Source organism: Talpa occidentalis, unplaced genomic scaffold (assembly GCF_014898055.3).
Source record: "Talpa occidentalis isolate TD23 unplaced genomic scaffold, MPIMG_talOcc4v2.1 talOcc4.14, whole genome shotgun sequence".
In the NCBI taxonomy this organism is placed as follows: domain Eukaryota; kingdom Metazoa; phylum Chordata; class Mammalia; order Eulipotyphla; family Talpidae; genus Talpa; species Talpa occidentalis.
Window position 1 is genome coordinate 77587707 of NW_023601433.1, and position 22944 is coordinate 77610650.

Below are 22944 nucleotides of genomic sequence, written 5' to 3' on the forward strand. Positions count from 1 at the left end.
CCTTCCCAGCACATCCTGGGGCGGATGATGCGGGCTCAGGACACAAGCTGGGAGTGGCTGCCACCTGGGCCTCTGCACTTTTTGCTGCCACCAAGGAGCTGTCAAGAAGTGTCCATGGGCTCACCCCACCAGAGGAAGCGCGGCTCCCCACTCCCTCCGGTGACTTTTTGGATTAGTGTGATTCCAAATCTCTTGGAAGAGTCTTTGAATTTGATATCTTTTAATTAAAAATCTAGCTAATAGATGCTACAGTGTCATCAAAATTCTTTGACCTCGGGCTGTGTTATGCAACTGATCTGAAGAGGGAAGAGACTGCTCAGTACTGTCTTTGTATCAGGCTGCTGGAAACCAGTACATTGAGAACATGGACCCACAGCAAAATGAATTAGAAGTCAGCAGTAGTTTTATGTTTTAAAAAAAAATCAAAAACTTTCTTTTGGTAGAAAGGGTTGGACTTTGATGGTCATCAAATCTAACCCTTTCCTTTATACAAATGAGGAAATTGGTCCAGAGAGACGGCAGCCCTGAGGTCCCACCATCCTTCTGAATCAGCTCTCACAGCAGGGCAGGGATCATCTGCGTCGCCCCCTGCTCCAACCTGTAAACCTTAAGAACTCTGCACAGGCAATAAATAAATAGCTGAGAATAACCATTATGATGGATCTTAGTGTAAGAAAGGGGTGTCTAAGAGCAGAGGTGTTGTGGGCATTGCAGATGGGTTCAATTCTGGCGACTCACAGTTTTTATAATAAATTATAATCACATCAGCCCAGTACACAAAAGAGAAAAGCGACAAGCCGCGTGTCACAAATGACAGAGTGGTGAAAGAATTTCCCAAAGGGGCAGATTTGGCAGGATAGCTTTTACTGCCTACAAAGAATTAAAAGGTTAGAAAAAGACATATAAAAAGGGAAGGCGTGTTCTTCAGGCATCTTGTAACTGTACTTTGCCACTCATTGAGTAATGTGGAAGGAACAGAGCTTCTGAAAAACTGTTTCTATGACAGTCAAGTCATGTAATATTCCAGAATGTAGGTGCTATAAAAGCAATCAAAAGTGAAAGGCACTTTTTCTTCTAAATTGTTGCCTTTAATAATTTCATTCTTTTTATGGATCTGCTTATTCAAAATAAAACATCTATGCTGAAACATCAGGATTAGATGGCTAACTCCCCTCTAAGAACACCTAACATTAGAATGTAAAAAAAAGTGGCTTCTGGAGACTGATTTAATTTCCTGTATCAGGTGATTAAAAAGACACTCCAGACATAGTAAATGCTTTTCTAAGAGGACGCTGATACTCTCCAAAGCATGCTAGCAGAGCTGCTCAGGGAGCCTGATTTGGTTTGCGTTGGGGCCTTGGGCTCCTATGTGGGGTCTGCTCTTAGAACACACCAGAAGGCTGCAGGATTCTAGTGGGGCTGCTTGCACACACACACATGAGATCTGAGTTTGCCTTTTTCCGGCCAGTTTTGACAGTGCCATCATCTCTAGCTTTGGGGCCACAGCAGTCATTCTTCAGACTTGTACTCCCGACTCTGGTGCTGCATCTTGGAGAGAACTCGCTCGTAGAACAGCAGGTATGCGCTGGAGGACAGCACCTCCTGCAGGCTAGCCTTGCGGACAGTGTCATCGGAAACCCACAGCCACTGGTTGCTGGTCGAGAGAGGGTTCTTTGCTGAAGGTGGGGACCGTCGGTAAGTCACAAAGTGTCCAGAGTGCATGTCTCCGTGGTGGACGACAACTGCCATCAACCGAAAGAGGTACATGGAGGAGCTGAACGGGAGGAGCAAAGGCCAGTGGCTTACAAATACGACAAAGGTTTATAGGCAAAAACAAAAAGAATCACAGCTGTCCAAAGATGGATGGTAAATGGTATGTCCATACAAATCAGGACTTGATAAACCAATAGAATACAGGCCTATATCTACTGGCATGGCAAGATGTCCTGTGAGTGTGTCCTGTGCATATGTGTACACTTGTGCGCTGGTGCACACACGCCTTTACAGAGTAGACCTGAGAGACTGAACTGGAAATCTCCAAGTAGTATCCCCAGAAATTTAAAACTTTCTTATTCATTCTTGATATATACGTCAATACATGTGTACACACATACGTATTACACATATGTATATTTATGTACTTTTATAGTTGTTTTTAAGATGATGTCCATTTTAGACAAAAATAAACAGGAATGCATAATGGTGAAATCCCACCTTAAACCAAAACAAAAAAAAATGCGATCTAGATTTCCATTCATTTCTGAAAAAAAGCTAATTTTGGAAACCAAGAGAAACAGCAGCCAACAAGCAAATAAGTTTCTAAAGAGCCTCACCTGTGGTCTGGAACAACAGGAAGGCGGAAGGGCATCGGGGTTGGCAGGGTAGGCAATAAAGATGGGGAGCAGGAACCATTCATAAAAATTGGTGTTTTGGGCGCCCCCGGCTGATTCAGAACTGCAAGAGAAAAAAACAATTAAAATTAGCAGTGGCTTTGGGTAAACAAAACTTTGAAATTTAACTCCCCAGAAAGGCTAGAAAGAGAAGACAAATAGTTTGCTACTGGCCCTTAACCACAGCCAACATACTCCCAACACAAACAGACCTGCACCCCAGCCGAGACAACTTGGGGCAAGGGCAAAGGTCCTTGATTTAAAACAGTGGCCAAGGACTGAGCCCGCTCCTGACCCCAGCTGTTGCCAGCGTTAATCTAGTGACCTGCTGAGAAAGGGCAAAAGTCTCTCCGTGAATAATGTCCGGCCAGGTCCTAACGGTGGATGCCAAACTGGGAAAACAGGAAGATAGTACTAACTTGACTGGGAGCAGCTGAAGGTGGTGAGTTTAGTTTTGGAAATCTTCAAGTCAAGTGGGTGATCCTCATTCATTCAGAAGACACCTTTACAAAACTGTTCCGACGCTACAGCCCAGAGTTTTTCTCCCATGGGCTGTTTGCCCCTGGACTAGTCATTTAACCTCTTGGGGCCTGTGTTTTCTCATCAGTGGGACTGAGGGTGGTGGTAGCTACCTTGCTTCACTGGGTTTAACCTCACATGAGGACAGTAATGGAATTAGGTACATAAGTAATTCTGTGCAGAAGTATAGGCACAAATATGATGCTCAGTGACCTTTGTTCAGTGATAATTAGCCCAGACATTTCCTCCCCACCTTTCCTATATAAAGAGATGACTATTGGGAGCCGGGGGAGGGAAAAAGAGAAGAAACTCAGTGGAATGGAGGGAGCCAGCTGCTGAGTCAACAGACCGGAAAACAAGACTGTTTGCTATCTTAAGCTTTTCTTCCTATATATTTGCATCTGTTTTTGAAAACGATATATACTTTCATTTTTAACTATGTAAGCAATAGTTTTTAAAACTATACATCTCATTACTGAATGATTTTATAACTTCCTTTAAGAAATCATCCCTCTCCTGCCCCCAATTCTGTTCTCCGGAACAAATGTGACTCCTGAACAGGCCTCGCTCTCGTGGCCTGAGGGACCGGAGGTAGTGGCGCCCCGTTCCATCTCTCTGTGTGGGTCCTCCCGCCTCAATCCTGGGGGGCACACACCTGACTTGGGGGCTGCGGGCCGCTCCTGCAGTCCCAGCGCAGGGCCCGTGTTCTCGTTTAGCTTAGGGCTGTGTTGCCCGGGCTTGTGCCCGAGGAGGTGATACTTGTAGATGTCCATCATCAGGAATTCATTAAACTGCACGTGTTCGTGCCGCTTCAGCGGCGTGCCGTGGCTGGACCAGCTCAGCCGCTGCAGATGGATGCATAAGCACTGAGGGAGCTGTGAGGGCCGGGGTGGGGGGGAAGACCAGAAAGAGCTGTGTGTCAGGAGTGGGACACTTGGGGTCCTCAAAAGCCAACCCGCCCCGGGATGTGCTGGGACTCACCTTCCCTAGTTTTAACTGTTTAACAAAAGTGGTCCTCTGGTGTTCCACCTTCTCCCCATTCAATGTCCCTCTGGCTTCAATCTGAAATAGAAGAAATGACATCTCTCTGTAGCAATTCTTAAACAGGGACAGCTATGGAGAGCTGCAGGTCAGGCTGGGGTTACACCTGTATTCACCTGGCACTTGACTTCTACCTGCTGAAATGAACAGAGCTGCCCAATTATTTATGAGTTGTTTCCATTCATTCCTTTTAGTCATTAACATAAGCAGTAGAAGGAAGATAAATGAAGATTCACTGAAACTTTGGCACTGGCATGTAACCTATTCTGTGTCTTTAAAAATTCTGTTGCACACAGTTCCTTTGATTCAGAGGGTGAAATCCATTTGCTGCAGGGAGTCAGGCAGGCAGTGTAGGCAAAAAGGCAGGATGTGAGCAGGTGGGCACAGAGGGGATTGTAGCAAAGCCTCCAAATTTTTTCTTCAAACACTCTGTGGATCAAAGAAGTTCATCTGGGAAAGACACTGGATGGCTGGGTTCTCAGCCAAGTTAGGCAGAGGTGGCGGTGGCTGAAATGACCCTCCAGGTACAGTCAGAAGAGCATAGGGCCGCGGTATGGGAAGCGCTATGTCAGGAGACACAGGTAAGCTGGGGGTGGAGGGGCGGGGTGAAAGCATACCTTTGTACAGTTGTCACAAACAACATCCCGCACTGACTCTGATGAGATGAAGTGGTGAAGGCAGTGGTCCAGGGTCAGTGGATGACCCTACGGCACCAAAGAAGAAAGTTCACGATGACAAAGGAGCAGCAGACCCAAGCTATTCAACGACGGCAGTGAGAATCAGAGTTTTATTTTTGCTTACACAGCTTATAAAGTTTCACACACACAACTGAATGTTTCCTGAACAAACGGGAGCTCCAGAAACCCTAGCCTTGCCACTGGGGACAGATTCAAGAGTATGAGCACATAACACTGCAGAAAATAATGGACTTCCATACTGTTTTAGATAGTTTTGAGTGTGAGATTTGTGTGTGTTCAAAAAAGTCAAAATTCTGCAGCGGAGAAAAACCTTCCACCTTCCTTTCAACCCCCAAATCAGGCCATGGCATCCCACATTAAAACTAAGATGGGCTAGCTATGTCTGAGTACTATAAAATGCCTCCAAGCCCTTTCAAGCTCAAATGTTCCCAAACAGACCCCAAACAAGACCTCAGTCAGTACATACCCACGTGGCAGCCGGGATACTGAGTGACAGGCTATCAAAGGTATCAAATCGAACTGGACTCTGAAACAGATATTGCAGAAAATCCAGAAAGGAACTTAGTTTCAATTCAAAACTTTGTAGATGGGAAGATACATGCCTATGAAACAGCTTGAGTATTTAGATGCTTGACATTAACACAATGACATGATATACTTACCTAGAAGCAAATTCTATTAAAAACAACTTTGTATAGGGCATCCCTGGTGGCCTAAGGATTACGTCTCAGCACTATCACCTCAACAGCCCACCACCATGGCCTGAATTTGATCCCCAGCCAGGGAGCTACCCACATGGTGCAGCAGACCTCTCCTGTCTCTCCTGCTGCTCCCCTCAGCAATGTATTTCAGTCAGTCCACCTGTTCTTTTCCCTACTCTGTCTCTGGTGAGCCCTTTCACCCCCACCCCCACACCTCTGGCCTACACTCTAGTTCTTCTACACAAAAAATTAATAAAATCTTAAAAAAAAAAAAGTTAAAATAAATAAAAACAACCTGGTAAACCTAAGAGGCACAATAACACTAAGGGGTGCAGAGCCCAGGCAGTCACAAACCCAACACCCATCTACTCTTTCTAGATCTCTTTCATGAAACTCAAAAGGAAACCTCACTAGAAAATCGCCAGTATTGGTATTGTGTTTACCTGGTGTTCACAGTGTTTGCAGACCATATTACTAGTAAGTCTTCCATGGAAAGGATGCTGAGACTTCCAGTGATTGGACGTGGGATGAGGTGAACCTGGAATACAAAGCATCTTTTGATGTGCCACCAACCTCAAAAGTTACCCTCCTTCTTAGTAGGTGTAGAAACTCCCTCTTCACAAAAAAAAAGTTCCTGAAAAGTAAACTGAAATAGCTTTCCTTACTGACTTCCACACAAAAACACAACCCATTCCCTCCACATGAGTATTTACACCAGGTCCTTAAGTGCGTTTTTTTTGTATCATGGGTGGTGAAGCCATATTTTGAAAAGAAATTAGTGTTTAATAATGTCTTTTTTTAAAAATTCCCCATCCACCTTATAAACATAAGCTTAAAATGTTTGAGATGTGAAAGGAAGGATATCATGAGTGACTATTTCTTCAAGATAAACTCCTGGAAAAATCAGAATAAACAAGTTCTAGAAAATGGGATTTTCTTTGGAGGGTGATATGCTAGTTAGAAACAAGGCCCTTGAGTGGGGCAGTGAAGGGCTCCAACTCGGTTTTGCTGCTTCTTAGCGATGTGCCTCGGAAGTCTTCCTCTTCCTAAGGCTTGGCTGCTGGAAATGGGGAGAATTATCCCATTGTCCCCAAAGCCACCAACTTCATAGAATTGTCATGAAGCTTAAATGCAATATTACGGTGCCTCGCACAGAGCATAGGCTGCAAAGGTAAGTGTTCTTATCACTAGTGATACACAAAGGATATATCCTTTTGTAATGCGTTAAGTCTTAAGAAAACAGTTATTCCCTTTCAAGGAAGACTGTGACCATTGGTGGTGAAAGTGGGCCAGAGTGGAAATGCTGAGGACGCGAGAGTTTCGGCTTAAGTTCCTCACAGGATCACTTCAAGGTGGCAAAAAGAAAGCCCTTGTTTGAAGTATAAATAAGATCATTTAGGGAAAACTGAGCAAGGCTGTGGTGTGAGGGAACAACTGATGCTGTTTGCCAAGGGAATCATTTAAAGCTGTTTCTAAAACACAAGTTCCTTTGCAAGGACACACAGTTCAAGTGGGACTGGATGTCACTAGGAAAAAACCCTTTTAAACAAGCAAGCCTGTCATATCTAAAGAGCATACGCTTATGTGTCCCAGTGCGTGGGAAGGGCTACCTCTTGTGCGGCAGGTTATTTCTTGGGGGATGACTTCAGACTGCTGCTGTAGGGAAGAAAAGAAACAGACTAAAAACCCTACTGCAATTCCTTTTACCCCCCAAGCCCCAATCTGAACTCTGACAAGTTTCTGTGCTAATTGTGCCACTAAAAACCCACTTTAAACAGATTTCCAAAAGCAGCTTTAATGATCCCCTCTGGTTGGCTACTATGCCTGTTTCTTCATCAAATGCAACTGAAACACATTTCTCTCTGGAACACTCCCCCCTTCACTGGTTAATTAGTCAACTCTCTGAGATTTATACTGTTCCAAGGAAACAAGGATTCAGTTAGCATTCCTGAGGCTCCTTGCTCCCCTGTATTAAGCACGGGGGAAATGACATTCTTTCTTCTCAAAGCCAACACAAATTGCAGGAGTGAATTGTTTTCGAGAGCCTTGAGATCCACAACCTGAGTCACTTGCTACAAGGCATGGAATCTAAGCCACACCCCCTGCTCCGCTCCCACTACTGAATTTTATGGAACCCGTCTTTGGAGTTTACAGTTGTATAAAGATTCTACTTGCGCTTCCTAGACCTATGAGACATGCACAAACTACCTAAAATGTATTGGAAATATTAATGATTTACCTCCAGGAAATGCACATCAAACAAATGTGTAACCCGGGGCTGCCGGTCCCGCTCATCTTCCAGTGAGGAGGTGATGACGTGGAATAATTCATGAGCATCCTGTCAAAGGGCAAAGCATTCTTCAGAGAGGCCTGAAGAGGCCAGGGCAGCATCAGAACCCCTGGTAGGGACCCCTAGGCAGACCAGCATGGCTAATGAGGGCACCTCCTCAAGGCCCAGCTCATCATACAGAAACAGTCACGTCGTAGATGATTTCACAGTAAAGACCCTGGATTGAGAGTCCTGGGGAGAGAGCAGGTAAGAAAGCTGGGTGCACTGCCCCCTGCCAGCTGTTCTAAGCTGTTTTAATTTTACTGAGACGGCCCTGACCTTCACTCCACCTGCCTACTCTTTTGTGTGAGAAGATCTGCCATAGTAACTGTTTTGAAGGGCACAGTTCCGGCGTTAAATCCATTCAGATTACTGTGCAGCCATCACATCATCTCCAGAACACTTTCATTGTCCTCAACTGAAACTCCAGGTCCCAGCTCCCTTCCCAGCCCTGGCAGCCATGTGCTCTTTCTGCCTCTAGCCTGACTCCCCAGGGTGGACTCAAGCCACTGGCTGACTGTCCTTGAGGTTTGTCCAAGTGTAGTAGGTAGCAACATTTCCTTCCCTTCCTCCTAGGCCAAATGTTATTTCATTGTGCGCGCGCGCATCCACACACACACACACACACACACACACCACATTTGCTTATCAGTTCATCTGTTGATGGACACTTGCATTGCCTCCATCTCCGGCTGCTGTGACTCGTGCTGCTGTGAACGTGGGGGTTCACCTGCCTGCTCCCCGCTCTCTCAGGCATACACCCAGAGTGGAGCTGCTGCATCAGGTAGCGGGGGACTACTCTTCACAGACCCCTAAAATGCCCTCTCCAAAGAGCCAAAGCTACAGCTCACTTGCCCGCCATGGGCAGGTCTCTGAAGGTGTCCATCCTGGCCTGGTCTCCACCCAGGGTCACCAGGGTGACCTCTGATAAGGGAAATGACTACTCTTCTGCTCTCCACCCCTCTAAAGGCTTTCACACCTAGAGCAAGCCCCTCTGAGCTGGCCTACAAAGGCTGACCCCCATCTTCCCTCAGTGCTTTCCCTCACACACTGGGCTGGGGCCCCACGCCTCTTGGCCCAGTGAACACAACAAGCCTTCCTGTCTCAGTATCTGCATCCTTTATGCACTCTTGGCCTGGGATGCTCTGCCTTCCTGGGGGCCTCTGCAGATCTCTGTGGAAAAAGCACCTGCTCCCTGAACCCCTCTCCTCCACTGTTCTCAGGCCAGGCCCAGCCAGGAGCCCTTCTTCCCGGCTTCCAAATGCTGCACCGCTGTAGCTGTTTTAAGGCTGTTGCCTGGCTTGTTCCTCTGGAACACTCTTCATAGGCCTCCCTCCTTGTAGGTGTCACATCTCAGCTGACCCCTCACATTTCTAGAAGAGTTGTTCTTATCTAAAGTAGTGCCCCCTGCCCCCAGCTCTCTGACACTCACATCTGTCCCATCACCACATTTATTTTGTTAACACATCTTGAAATGACCTGCTTACATTGTCACAGGAATTCCAGTTCCGTAAGAGCAGAACTCTCAAGTCAAGTTTGCTGCCTCAACTCCAATGCCCTCGAGTGCCCAAGGCAAGTAGTGAACAAGTATTTGCTGCAAATATAAATCAATCTCCTCCTAGGCTATGAAAGGGGGTTGGCCAGAGAGAAATGGAGGTCTGAGGATAAACCAGGCAAGACTCTTACTCTCTAGGGACTCACAATGCAGGGGGTAGAAGAGGCAGCCCACCTATTATCTAGCAGCACAAGGCCACACCCTCTCGAGACCAGCAAGCCCTGGGGGTCCGGAAAGGGAGGCTGAAAGAGGAACAGCCCAACCTTGGAAGCTCTGGGAGCTTTCCCAGACAAGGCACCTGGGCCAATCCCAGAAACAAGCAGGGTTTCACCAGGGAGAAAAATCCCAAAGAGAATAGAGTCAAATCCAAGCCCTATTCTGTCACAGTCAGCTAATTACTTGGCCTTGGAAAAAGGAACCGTCCAGCAGAAGGGGGTGTAGCTGGAGAGGACACACTTTTCTCACTTGTAACCTGAAGGGGCATGTGAGGATTAAATGAGACCATTCACAGAAAGCAAGCATTCAGCCCCGTGCGCTCCTGCCCTCCACAGCTAGACTCTCCGGAGTGGCTGAGAGTGGGACACTAAGGTCCATTGATTAGAACAATGGTAGTGAGTAACAGTGAAGACAGGGCTCCGGGCTAGATGCTCTGATGCCTTCACAGGGAGGAAGTTGAGACACCCCGTCTCTTTTGCACACACATTAGAGCACAAGGGGGCTCAGGGAGAGCTGCCTCTGGACCAAAGACAATGGAAATACCTTCAAGGAGTAACTGGGGCTTAAGAGGGTCTTGGCTGAAAGACAGGAATTAGAAAAGGCATCTGATGGCCATGGGGACTTAGACCTCAGTCACTCAGTTTAGAGAAGAGCAAAATGCCACTAATTATTTCTGGTTCTAGAGGAGGATTTGAAAATGATTTTCTAAATGGAAAAATATTTCAACATACAATTGAGATTGTATTAGATTTATCAAGATGCATTGTAATATGGTATAAATATGCTTAAAAAGTAACACATGCATGGCTTCAGATAGTGTGATAATAGGTAATTGTTTAAAATAAGGGGAGCGAGAAAGCCTTCCCCCTACACTTGCCAGTTTTTAAGTGCCTCACTTCAGCACCACAGTTTGGGGAGCCCAAGGGCTGTCTCCCACTGCTCTGATCCAGTGTCTGGATGGTGGAGGCAGAAGCAGCCCCCACAAGGCTGGAGGAGGCCTTCCTGGAAGTGCTGCTGGGGCAAATATACCATTAACCTATGGAAGATACATTGTCTCTAGAACTTCACTCTGGCCCCAGTCTCAGTCTTGCTGCTGGGCACAGCCACCTGAGGAGGATGGGCCAGTACCAAAGAGGGCAATGAAGCCAGAATTGTAGAAAATGGGGTGGTTGGGGGGCTGGAATAGAGCCCTGGAGTTGCACATGATGGCTGCTGGAGGTTTGAAGCCACTTTAAGCTAGCCTCTGATGGCTGTTTTTGCTTTTTTTTTTTTTTAATCAGGGTGTGGTCCAAAAAAAGGGTCTCACCTGAATATCACTGCCTCTGAGGTGAAATCACCTGCCTCTCCCTCCAGAACAAGTGTCCCTATCATCCACTGAAATGCAAAGTTGCCCTCTGGCAGCTATGAGTATGCTCTACCCTGCTAATCCTCCATCCACTGGGTGAAAAGGAGCTGTGTTTCACCTCTGACAAGAGTAGGAACTTAGTTCACGATCTGGTCCCAGAACACTCAGGCTATCCAGACATCAAGTAGCAGGAGTGAACACTCAGGTCAGGAAACTACAAGGTCAATCCTGGGGGTTATTCTTCCTGAGATGATAACAGGGTTGATTTTCCGCCATCACTGGAGGCCTGCGCCCCAAGTCATCAGCGGGAGAGGTTCTCCATACGAAGCCCGTTTTGAATATTGTGTTCACCTGTTCTTCAAATGAAGAGATCTGCCATCTGTACATTCTTAGAACATCCAATAAGCAGCTTGCATCCAAGACCTCATCATCAGTAACTTCTTGGCAGGACAAAGCTGGAAGCAAGAAACGTTAACAAGATTATTAAATTCACCAGCATAACAACCAGCCAGAAAGCCTGCACAGCGTGACATGCCACGCTGCATAGGTGTGGGGATCTTTCAAACTGCTTACTACCAGTGTCACAAATGTCAGTGTGAAGAAAGGGAGTACTACTGGGTTCCACTGATGGTGTGTGTGCTTTTTAACTAATAACTTTCAGGCCCCCCTGGTGGCCCAGGAGTTAAGTCAGCATTATCAGTAAATCTGCCTGTTCTGCTCCCCACTGTCTCTGGTGAATCCTCTCACCCCTGCACCTCTGGCCTAAACCCTAGTTCTTTGCCCCCCCAAAAAACCAAACTAATTTCTTACAAGGAGTTCAAACACGAGCACGGGCACCACGGAGGAGGCCCAAGCCACGGAGGAGGCCCATGCAGCATTCCTGACTAGATGACCTTCCTCACCAGCACTCCTGAATCCTTCCGTAGCCTGCCCAAGAACACCTGATAAAAGGTGACCAGTGAACATTAAAAATTAAAAAAATGAAGTATGGTAGCGTGCATACTATCCAGACACGCAGTTTGTGACATGGGGAACCCCTACTCTCACCTCAGAACTTGGTGATCAGGGCACTAGAAAGAGTGGTTATCAGGATCTGGGGGTAGTATTGAATGGGCAGTGTTTCAATACAGGGTGGTGAGAATGTTCTGGAGATGAAGAGTGGGATGGTTACACAACAATGAGAAAATGCCCAGTTATTCAATGTTATAGAGCTGTACACTTAGTGAAGAAAATGGTAAATTGTGTTATGGTTATTTTACCACAATTCTTAAAAAGAGGAAAGGGCTATGATCATGCAATTCACAGAAGACAAAATTCAGTAGACCAATAAACTCTAAAAAAAGACAAAAAGGGGGCCTCCTTAATGGTGCAATGGGTTCAGTCACAGCACTATGAAGCTATCAGCAGTTACTGTGGCACCAGTTCAATCCCCAGCCAGGGAGCTACCCACATGGCACAGCAGACCTCTCCTGTCTCATGCACTGCTCCCCTCAGCACTGTATTTCAGCCTCTGGTGAATCCTCTCTCTTTCTTTCTTTCTCTCTCTCTCTCTTTCTCTCTCTCTCTCTCTCTCACACATGCACACACACACACACACACACACAACCCCACATCTCTGGTCTGTACCCCAGTTCTTGTATGCATAAATAAACAAAATCTTTAAAAAAAAAAAAAGCGAAAGGGGTAGCGTTCTGTATACCAAAATGGGCATTTCTCGGTTACATATTATTATGTGGATATGAAAAAACAAACCAAACAACACAGAACTCCTCAGATATATACACTTAGAAACAGATTTAAGTGCACAGAAAACAGCCAGGAAGTCACTTACACCTGACTTTTGGGAAGGAAGGAGAGGACTGGGGGGCTGGGCACTCCAGCAAAGGGCCTCCTGTAATGCCTTTTTTTTTTTTTAACAAGGAGAATGTATTCATGCATTACTTGCATAATTAAAAATTATTTCTACAAGCCAAATTAAAAGACACCGAGAAGTGGAAGCAGAGAGGGGAGCGCGTCCAGTCGGGGCAGCTTGGCTCCGCTGGGTCACAGAGGTGGGGTCAGTGAGGGGCTCGGCTGTGGTGGTGACAGCTCCCAAGCCTGCACCCCGACACCTGTGCACGCGGTCCAGCTTTTCACACAGCCTCTGGGATGCTATTATTTTTTACAGGGTAGTAAAAGAAATTATTTTCTAATTGCTTCATCCAGAAGAGCAGAAATTGCTTGATAAAAATTTCTGGGTCAAGCTAAGATCACCTGGGAAACACCTCAGTGAAGCAATACATAACTGAGTATTTTTTAAATCCAAATTTCTTCTAACCTTGAGAGTAATGTATTCTTCATGGTGAAAGTTTCAGAAGTATAGTTTGTCTGTTTTTATTTTATTTATTTTTTTAAAGATTTATTTATTTATGCATACAAGAACTGGGGTACAGGTCAGAGGAGTGGGGCGTGAGAGGACTCACCAGAGACAGAGTGGGGAACAGAACAGGGAGATTGACCGAAGCACACCACTGAGGGGAGCAGCGGGTGAGTCAGGAGAGGTCTGCTGGCAGGCTGACTGGCTGGGGATGTGGCTGAGGACAGCTTCATAGGTTGCGTCTTAACCCCTTATGCTATCAGGAAGGCCCTGTTTCAGTTTTTTAATGTTCTTGAACTATCGACTATATAATACCTGAGTAGCAACTGCTAACATTCAGATCTTTCTCAGTCCAGCCTATATCTGTGGAAGTTTTTGCTTCGCTGTTGTCAAATTATATTATTCTGTGAATCCTGTTCTTTTAAGCTTAATATGACAGCCTATGCCCTCTTTCAAATGCAGACACATCACAAAGATGATTCTTAAGAGCTCTGCAATATTACCTTTGTTGCGTAAGCATTCTATTGCTGAACGACTTACATTCTTTCCATCTTTTCCTGATTAGAACTAGCCATCTGGGCCGCCCTGGTGGCCTAGGGGCTAAGTCTCAGCGCTATCACCTCCATGGCCTGCGTTGGATGCCCAGCCAGGGAGCTACCCACATAGGATGCAGCAGATCTCTCCTGCCTCGCCCGCTGCTCCCCTCAGCAGTGTATTTCAGTACATAAGCCTGTTCTGCTTCCCACTCTGTCTCTGGTGAATCCTCTCATCCTCCACATCTCTGGCCTGTACCCCAGTTCTTTTACTAAAAAAAAAACTAGGCATCAGAGATCTTTGTGCACCCAATACTGTTTCTCAAATCTTGTTTTGTGGTATGGTGTTGGGTTATTAACAATGTTATGGAGGGGAAAAAACAGTTCTGTGGTCCAAAAATGTGGTTAATAAAGCTAGGTGACTTCTTAAAACCTTATCAACCTCTCCAGGTTGTGCCTCTCCAGGTTGAGAGGCAGGCTTCCGCCACTCCTGGACTTGTTTGTAGAACTTGCATTTCAGGCCAGTAAAATGACCATACACATTTCTAACTATTTCCATAAGACAGGCTGACACACACGGAATTTCTAGGTCAAATAGGACTGAACATTTTGCAAGCTATTATGATGTTGCTCCAAACTGCCCTCCAGAAAGAGTGGCCTAAGTTACACCCCAGCAGCAGTGACAATCACAGCCTATGATCAGGTCAGGATTGTGGATTTGATTGTCAACCTTTACTGACAGGCCAAAAAAAAAAAAAAAAAAAAAAATTCTACTATGTTACCTATAGTTCTTTGATTATGGTCATACTGAGTACTTGAATTATCTCAATATCATTTGTATTATTTCTTTTGTAAATTACTTTATTCCCTAAATGAGGACACTTTTTAATGTTTTTGAACTCAAAGTACCTCAATCAAAATGCTTAAGAGACATATTTTTTTTTTGTTCCTAAAAAGTTGTTACTGGGGCCACCCTGGTGGTGCAAGGGATTAAGTCTCAGCATTATGGAGCTATAGGCAGCCACTGCAGCACGAGTTCGATCCCCAGCCAGGGAGCCAACCCAAGGGCGCAGCAGACCACTGCTGTCTCGCCCACTGCTCCCTTCAGCAGTGTACTTCAGTGGATCCACCTGTTCTGCTCCCTACTCTACCTCTGGTGAATCCTCTCACCGCCCCTGCACCTCTGGCCTACACTCCAGCTCTTCTACAGAAAAATAAATCAAATCTTAAAAAACAACAACAACAAAAAGAAATAAAAGAAAATGCGTGCACAATCCCCTTTAAGTTCCCAACTAGATACCTTTCAGGAGGTGCAGCAGTGTTAAGGATAAATACTGGTGTGGCGGAGGCTCCTTCTGATCCTTGCTGTACTGTGTGGTAAACTCTTCCAGCCACTTGATGAAAGCTGGGCAGGCAGACAAGCCTTGCAGGAGAGAGTTCATGAAGCAGGTGTTCCCTAAGTTGACGAGGCCAGGCACAAGCCCTAAATAAAAGCAGGGGTGGGGAGGACAGAGGAAGAGAACAGCACATCACATTGGACCAGCTCTCTCTAATTTCAGACCCAGAAGTTTCACATGGGAGCCTTGAATCTGAAATCCCAGTGTGAAAGGTCCTTCTCCACAGGGCCGGGGCCAGGCACTCTGCCCACGCAGGGCCGGTCCTACTGCTGCTCCTTCAGGAGACTGTAAGGACAGGGCCCTGTCGTGGGTTAAGTTTGAAACCCAGCACAGTGCCTGCCAGCATGGTTTGCAGTGAATGTGCAGAAACACTTAGTAACACTGCTCTCTCATTCTCTTTCTCTCCTTTGATAAAAAAGCACTGTTTTTCAGGAGCAAGGAAAACAATTGTTCTTTTGTTGCTCCCTGTGACAGCAATTTTGTTTTTATAATTGGTGGGAAAGCCACCACGATAGCAATTCTGCAGAGATCAACAGAGTCTGACAGACTTTCTTCTTCTACTTTCTTATAACTGTTTACCATTAAGTTGTCAACCATGTGCAAAAGAAGAGAGGCTATACATGAATCCCGATCACAAACATTGCCAGATTTTACTATGATCAACATTTATTACATTTATTTCCCCCCCCATCTTTGTTATGGAATTTTAATCAATATAAATAGAGAAACATTTAGAAAAGGGAGTTTTTTTAAAAAGAAGGAACTAGGGGGCCTCCCTGGTGGCCTAGGAGTTAAGTCTCCATGCTAGCACTGCTGCTGTGGCCTGAGTTCAATCCCTGGCCAGGAAGCTGACCCACATGGCACAGCAGACCTCTCCTGACTCTCCCACTGCTCCCCTCAGCAGTGTATCTCAGTAGATAAGCCTGTTCTGCTCCCCGCTCTGTCTCTTGTGAATCCCCTCACCACCCACACCTCTGGCCTACACCCCAGCTCTTCTATGCAAAAATAAATAAGTAAAATCTTCAAAAAAAAAAAAAAGGAATAGATTTTTGTGTTAATGAAGAAACTAACCTGAAACTTACTAGTGACTAGTAGCTAGTCCGGAAAACCACAATGTAACAGTCAAGCTGCCCCACTTTCCTAGTAAGACACAACTGTCATATTAATGACAGCACTCAGACAATAAAAATAACATTAAAATTAACTTATGTTTAAAATAAAGTACTACTTCAAAAACTGAGGAATAAGAAACAAAAAATTCTCCCTCCCCCCTTGTACTGTTTTGGGATGACAGGGTTTGTGTCAAGTCTGCAGACTGTGATGCCATGGCTCATTCTTACCTTTTCTCCGCTTCTTTCTTTCTGTGATGGGGCCCCAAATAACATATATCCCTGCTGCAAGAGCAGCAGCAATTCCACCTATAACACCCCAGTTCTTCATGACTTTGTATCTGAAAAAGAAAGTAAGTTTACTGTCATCCCTCATCCAAACACAGCATGTGTATAAACAGACTGGGGGAGAGAAGTGCCATTTTGTCCAAGTAACCCAATGACCCACCAAATACCTAAGCTCCAAGTTAGAGTAATCAGCAGTAACAGGATTATGTCTTGAAAATCAGCATCTTATAGACATTAGGTTTCACTGAGTCAGGGCACAACCTTCCAATGCCCCTCGCGCTCAGAGAAGAAGCCAGAGTTTTCCTCCTGCTCTGCCATGCACAGTGCTGCCACACTGGCCACCACCGTAGGGCCTTTGATGGCTGCTCTCTCTGCTTGGAATGCTCTTCTTCCAGGTCACCACTTGGCTCCCTCCCTCATCAAGGAGACCTGCTCTAAATGGATTAGTAGAACCTGCACTTTATCCCCTTTAACCATGGCATCTGCCAACTTCTAACACGACACTTACTCACAGCGCTTGCCTGTCTCCCTCAACTAGAACGCAAAGTCCCAGATGGCATGGATCTTGGTTTTGCTGACATATCCCAAGTATCTCAATGATGCCTGGCACGTAGTGGTCCTCACAGTATTTACTGAATGATGGGATACCAATGAAAACATATAAAAGTTGATTTATCCTTTAGAATATTAAATAGGGAGGGGGCATATGATAGTATAAAATGTCTACTATTTGAAAATGTTTGAATTTCTTAATTTTAGACTTGATGAACACTGAATTTAATTTTTTACTACAAAAGAAATTTTACCGGCAATTAAAACAATTTTATACAAAATTAATGTATTTCCACTGAATAGGGCCAACCATGTATGTGTTGATGTGTGATATATTCCTGTACAGACATGTTACATGTATATGTATGCAATATTCTTATTTGGATCATGTTAATATGTGATCTTAGGTCAGTCAACATTAACTCAGCAAAGAGTCACTGATGATGACTCAACCAACATTTGAGGGTCTTACAACAACCAACATTTTCATAACTGATATGCTACCTAACTGGTAATGAATTTCAAATAAACCTTTGTTCTCCTAAGACAGAGACAATAAAATGTGAACATAACTTGGTTAAGAGATTGGAATCACATCCAACTTGTTTAATACTGGCTTTGCTAGCCCCTAGGGCATCATTTCAGCAACTAAGCCTCAGTTTCCTCATCTGTGTAACAGGAACTATCACAAGTCCTGTCCCAAAGGGTTGTCGTGAGGATGAAGTAAGTGCTACTGGACAAAGAGCATAGTGCTAGTTGCTATGATTATAAGTTTCATCTTAGTGTCACTCATGAAAGTTATTCTTGAAGTTTCTCAATGCACCCTTGTATAGATGTATACACAACAGGATAGCCACAAAAGTGCCTGGAAAGACAGAAAAGAACCATCACTGAAATGCTTAGCACTTTATAAGTGCTTTAAAATTCCCCCCATCAAACACTAATATTTAAGGAGCATGACTCTTTGCCAGGCACTGTGATAATCTGATCTCATCCTCAAATCAATCCTAGGGACATACATCCTACAGTCATTTTTTTTTTTTTATGGGTTAGGAAATCAGGAGACACAGCCAACAAGGTCAAAGTGCACAAGGCAGCGTGGATCTGAACTCATGCCTACTGAGCTGCCAAGTCTGTGCTTAAATCCACAAAGCTCATGAGAGAAAGTGAAGGACAGAGTGTTGAAGGAATGGAAAAAAGGACCTACCTAGGTCCTGAGCAGGGCGTGGACAAAAGAATCCCAGGGCAAGTGGTTAATCTGGGAACCCCATTACTCTGCAAAATGACAACATAAGGAGAGCAGTGGGGCCTGGGATTGAAAAGATCTGGCTTCTCTTCCCACTTCTGCTATCAGGTCAGGTGCAGCATTATGGGCAAGGATGACTTCAGGCCCATCTCTCATCTACAGATCAGGGCGTTGGACAGGAGCGCCACTGAAGACTTCCAGCTCTGCCTTAATAAGCTCTTTACACCTGCTCCAGTTCCAGAGGAAAGAAGCTGACACGAACAACAGGTCTGGGTCATTTAGGGTCAGTAATGAGGGGTGGGGGTGATGCTTAGCTGTGAAGCCTAGAACCCAGAGGGAAGGCACATAAGAGGATGGAAATATGGCCCCTCATCAGAATGGGGACCCACACAATAAGGGGTTCTAGCAGGAACAGGTGAGCCTTAGCAAGACTGGAGCCTTAACAGGTTAAGAGATCCTGACTGGTTTAGGGGCCCCTGCAAGGTAAGGAGTCACTAGTAGAATAGGGGACCCATAAAGAATAGGGGATCCCTGGCATTACTGGGGGTGGGGCTGACAGGAACAGGCATACTGGCAAAATGGGATGGGCAAGTGGAGGCAGTAGGCCCAGGGCACTCACAGCATTGTGAGAAACACTGCAGGATTAATTAAGCTTGGCAAGATGGGGGACCCCTGACAGGTCGGGAGCTGACGTGACTGGGGGATCCCAGAAGAACCTGGGGCATTCTAAAAGGATTAAGGAATCCTAGAAAGATTCTCCTGGAAGGTCTGCAAGGCACTAAGAGGAGGTGGGGGGGCCTTAAGTGGGAGGTGGGGGCTCTGAGGGAATTCGGGACACTGACACGCCTGAGGGTCCCGGGAAGTTCTGGGAACAATGCGAGGACTGGAGGCGGCACCGGCAGGCAGCGGGGGGCGGTCGGGTGCAGTGACAGAATTTGGGGAGTGCAGACAGCATTGGCATTGCAGAAGAACTGGAGGCCCTAGAGGTCCGTCGCCCTCCCGCCTCACGCCCTGGGCCTCCACGCGCCCGGGACGCACAAGTCACGGGAACCTCCCCCCGGCCCTGAGGACGCCGACTGGGGCGCGAAGAGGCCGCCCCAGGCCCAGGTTGGGGCTCCTGGTCCTGGCCTCTCCGGCCGCCCCGCCCCCCAGAGCTCACCTGACGGCCGCTCCGGTCCGCAGGAAGCGCTGGATGGCCCTGTCTGCCGCGGTCACCGCCGCCTGGGCCCGGGAGCTCAGCATTGCGGCCGCGCGGGAAGCCCGCACCGCCCCGCCGCTGCCCTAGAGCACCGGCCCGGGCCCTGCAAGCTCCAGAGGCGGCGGAACCCACGGCCAGAGTCCCGGCTGCCAAGGGGAAGATAGGGCGAAGGACGGGCTCCCGGCGAGACCGGAAGCAGTCGCTGCCGGAGAGCAACAGCCGCCGGACCACATCTTGTGTTTCCTGTTCCTCCTTAGCAATGGGCGCCAGCGTCAGTTGCTAAGGGTCGTCATGTGACCTGTGGCCGCTTAGTTTTCCTGTTTTTTCCTGGGCTCTGTTAATACAGATACCCCGACTCCCAGGAGGGAACCTAGGTCATTTTAATTTTTCGGTGTGAGGAGGGCGGCCCCCCTCGAAAGAGTAATCAGGCGCTGGCTACCGTTTGTTATTATTGTCGTCAGAATGGAAATAGGTCGCAGAGGAAGGGCCTCTAATAACCAATGTTGCCCAGCGCTGACGGTATCAATAGAGAAACCGTGGCCTCCAGTAAATAGCAGGCACCATACTTACTGTCTATTTCAGTGCATTGCTAAGTAGTTACAAGAATTATTCACAATCTTCTCATCTACCCCAATACTACCCACATTTTACAATCCAGGAAACACGGACTTTTAGAAAAGCAGTAGGTCACCTGACGAGACTTGTAAATGGTGGAAACAAAAATTGGCAGTCAAGTCTGGTGTATCCAGAATAGTTGCTGTCCAAACAGAAACATAATGGGAGCTACATTTAAACTTTTCTAGTAGCTACTGTGGAACCAAGCATAAGTATTCTTAGCATTGCTTTGTGTAACTGCCATTTTAGAATTTTAGGTTTTGATGGGAAAAGACTGCATTCCAGAGATAGTTTGGACCCTCACTCCACCCTTACTCTCCGGTCACCAATGAGGGCAAGCTTGCTGTAATTGGAGCTGCAGGTTGGAGCTGCATCTTGGCCTGGCCAGTCAGCTTAGAATGATAGCCTGGCAAAGTTGGAGAACGCATCCTTGTAGCCAATGAGTAACTGCCAGCACAATTTAACCTTATTAAAAGACCCCTGCTTCCTTTGTTCGGGGCTCTCAATATCTGCCACTGTGTTGGTAGGTGCCTTGAATCCGGACTCGAGTCTGAAATAAACTCCCTTTTGTGTTTGCATCAGCTGTCTTTGGGTTCTTGGAAGCTATGCTCGCGGAGTCTGCTGACCTTGGGCACAACAGCTACCTTAAAATAAAAAGCAGGAAATGAAATCAATTTTAATATCTTTTGCTTGACTTTATCACTATCTCTCAACGATTGTCATTTCCATCTAAAATTCATTAATGAAATAATTTACTTTTTAAAAAATATTTATTTATGTATAGAAGAAATGGGGTGTAGGCGGGCGAGACAGGAGAAGTCTGCTGCGCCATGTGGTTTAGCTCTCTGGGCTGGGATGGAATTCAGACCTCAGTGGTGATAGCACTGAGACTAACCCCTAGGCCACCGGGGTTTGAACCAGTGACTTTCTATGTGCTCAAAATTCACAGATGACCAGTTGTTACTGATGTCAGTTTGATGAGGTTTTGGGTATGATGGTTAAAAATATGCATTTAGTTACCTGGGCCACAGTGCCCAGATACTTGGTCAAACATTATTCTGAATGTGTCTGGGCGGATGGGTAAAGGAGAGTCCTGGAGCCCTGGGTGGATTTTACAGGACTTTAATGCTCTCTCTCACTTTAATGCAAATCTTTCCGGCCTCTCTCTGGCATTCTCTCAGTCTCCTGTCATCTCGTGGTCTTGCCTCAGAGTGGTCCTCCCATGTGGGAGTAGTTTTCTGAGAGGTCATTTTAGCCGTCTCTCTGGGCACAGGTGTGAGCATTTACACTTGTGCATACCCATGCTTTCTGGGTCCAAGTGCCCCAAGCCCATGCCTCTTGGCCTGGGCATCCACATAATGGTGAAAGGGTGGGGAAAAGCCCGATTTGTAACTCATTTACCCTACAAACAGTCTGTAGAAGTTGATGCGAAGTTTGAGCTGAGAAGGCTTCCCTCTTCCCTGGGGCATTCTAGAAATCTGGTGCTCCTCTCCTCAAATTTTCCTCTTACCCAACACCCTCCTCTCAAGCCCCGAGGGGAAGACTAGCCTGAACAACTGGTCCAGGTTGGCAACTCTCTCTCCACTTTGGGGAGCTCTTTGGGGCCTTTTGTAACCAGTGGCAACCCGTAGCTAAAGCCATAGACTATTATAGGTGGTGCCCCTTGGAGGGGGTTGCTGGTAAAGATAGATAGCCCCAAGGAAAATGCTGAAAGTGGGTGGAGCTACTGGTAAGTGATATAAATGACTGCAGAAGGGGGCTCCTGAGCAGACTTGATGGGACAGTGTTTGTAGCGTTTGGGGTTCACGGATTTGGGCCCCCGCCGCGCGGATCTTTTAAAAGGCTGTTGTGGCTGGCAGAGAAGACAGGAGACCCAGAGCCAGGCTCTTGCTGAGATGTGTAAGTGTGGCCCCTTGTAGGGTGGTTCAGCTGCTATTGTTTGCAGTGTCACTTGTCTGGTGCTGCGGTGAGGCATCCCACCACCTCATGGAACATCTCCTGTTGTGTTGGCTGCTGACTTCATGAGTTGGAACCTAATGTAGTCTGGCTGCCACGTGTCTGCAGTGGCAGGAAGACGCCATCTTAGACACGTGGCCTATTGTTCGGGAGAGGAGCTCTGTGTCCTCAGTGGCGGGAAGATGCCATTTTCACTGCTTTTGTGCAGGACTGGGAAACACTGGACACAGTTTTAGGTGAGGTAAAGGCCATTATTGGCCTCAGGAACTCTTTGTTTTCCCCTGGTTTGTTAAATAAACCCCTTTGTTGCTGTGCCCAAGGCCTGAGTAGCCTTGCAATTGTGTGCCCAGGTGAAGAACTCAGACAGTGACCGGTAAACTATTTGGGCAGTGTCCGTGGCCAGTTTAGTGCCCCTTGCTTCCCTGTATCACTTTGTCCTCGGCTTTGGGCCTGAGTGTCCCTGCTGGAAAAACCAGAGGATCCTTTCACATGTCTGACATGCCTGCTTGTGTTCCCAGGTGGGGAGAATAAAAACAGGAGGATTCTAGCACCGGCAGAATTTTTTTCCTTTTGTGGTTGTTTCGGAGATGAAAACAAAAAAATAACAAAATGGCTCAAAAATGATAAACTCTGCCTCACACAGCATTTCAGAACTCTCCTGGGTCCTCAGTTGCTGGTGGATTTTCCCACATCTTTCCTCTGACTTCACTGTTGACCCTAATCAACAACGTATTCTTGGCACAGGTTCACCCTCCTTCCCAGATAAAAGCTGGGATTGACCCCGGGACCAGAACAAGGTGAGGTGAAATGTTTAGAAATCTCTTCAATTTCTAAAGGTTGAGCAGTGGTGAGAAGGATTTCCTTGGTAAAAAAAAATGCCCACCTTCATTGTTCAAACTG

At 46.4% G+C, this 22944-nt stretch overlaps 1 protein-coding gene across 3 annotated transcripts; it reads right to left on the bottom strand.

Annotated features, from left to right (window-relative positions):
• Window positions 1–1066: 1066 nt before the first annotated feature.
• On the bottom strand, window positions 1067–19535 carry USP30 (ubiquitin specific peptidase 30). 3 transcript variants are annotated; one of them, XM_054695285.1, is made up of 14 exons: window positions 19435–19453; window positions 18237–18526; window positions 16421–16530; window positions 14984–15166; window positions 11146–11249; window positions 7589–7687; window positions 6960–7005; window positions 5793–5887; window positions 5115–5174; window positions 4568–4654; window positions 3891–3971; window positions 3565–3784; window positions 2334–2454; window positions 1067–1774 (listed from the first exon to the last, which is right to left on the bottom strand). In XM_054695285.1, exons 3-14 carry the CDS (start codon window positions 16518–16520, stop codon window positions 1510–1512), a joined length of 1461 nt encoding a protein of 486 aa, XP_054551260.1. In that variant the 5' UTR covers window positions 16521–16530; window positions 18237–18526; window positions 19435–19453; the 3' UTR covers window positions 1067–1509. The 3 variants fall into 3 exon arrangements, with proteins under 3 accessions (XP_054551260.1, XP_037366899.1, XP_037366898.1); XM_037511002.2 differs by lacking the exon at window positions 18237–18526 and having other exon boundaries at window positions 6960–7002; window positions 19435–19535; XM_037511001.1 differs by lacking the exon at window positions 18237–18526 and having other exon boundaries at window positions 19435–19535.
• Window positions 19536–22944: the final 3409 nt, after the last annotated feature.

What these genes read in the sequence shown, in the direction of transcription:
- USP30 (XM_037511001.1), bottom strand. Translation starts at nt 19,517, where the DNA reads ATGCTGAGCTCCCGGGCCCAGGCGGCGGTGACCGCGGCAGACAGGGCC. An exon ending in CGGACCGGAGCGGCCGTCAG is followed by an intron (nt 16,531 to 19,434) that starts GTGAGCTCTGGG and finishes TTTCTTTTTCAG; the next exon opens with ATACAAAGTCATGAAGAACT. An exon ending in TTGATGTGCATTTCCTGGAG is followed by an intron (nt 7,006 to 7,588) that starts GTAAATCATTAA and finishes TCTTCCCTACAG; the next exon opens with CAGCAGTCTGAAGTCATCCC.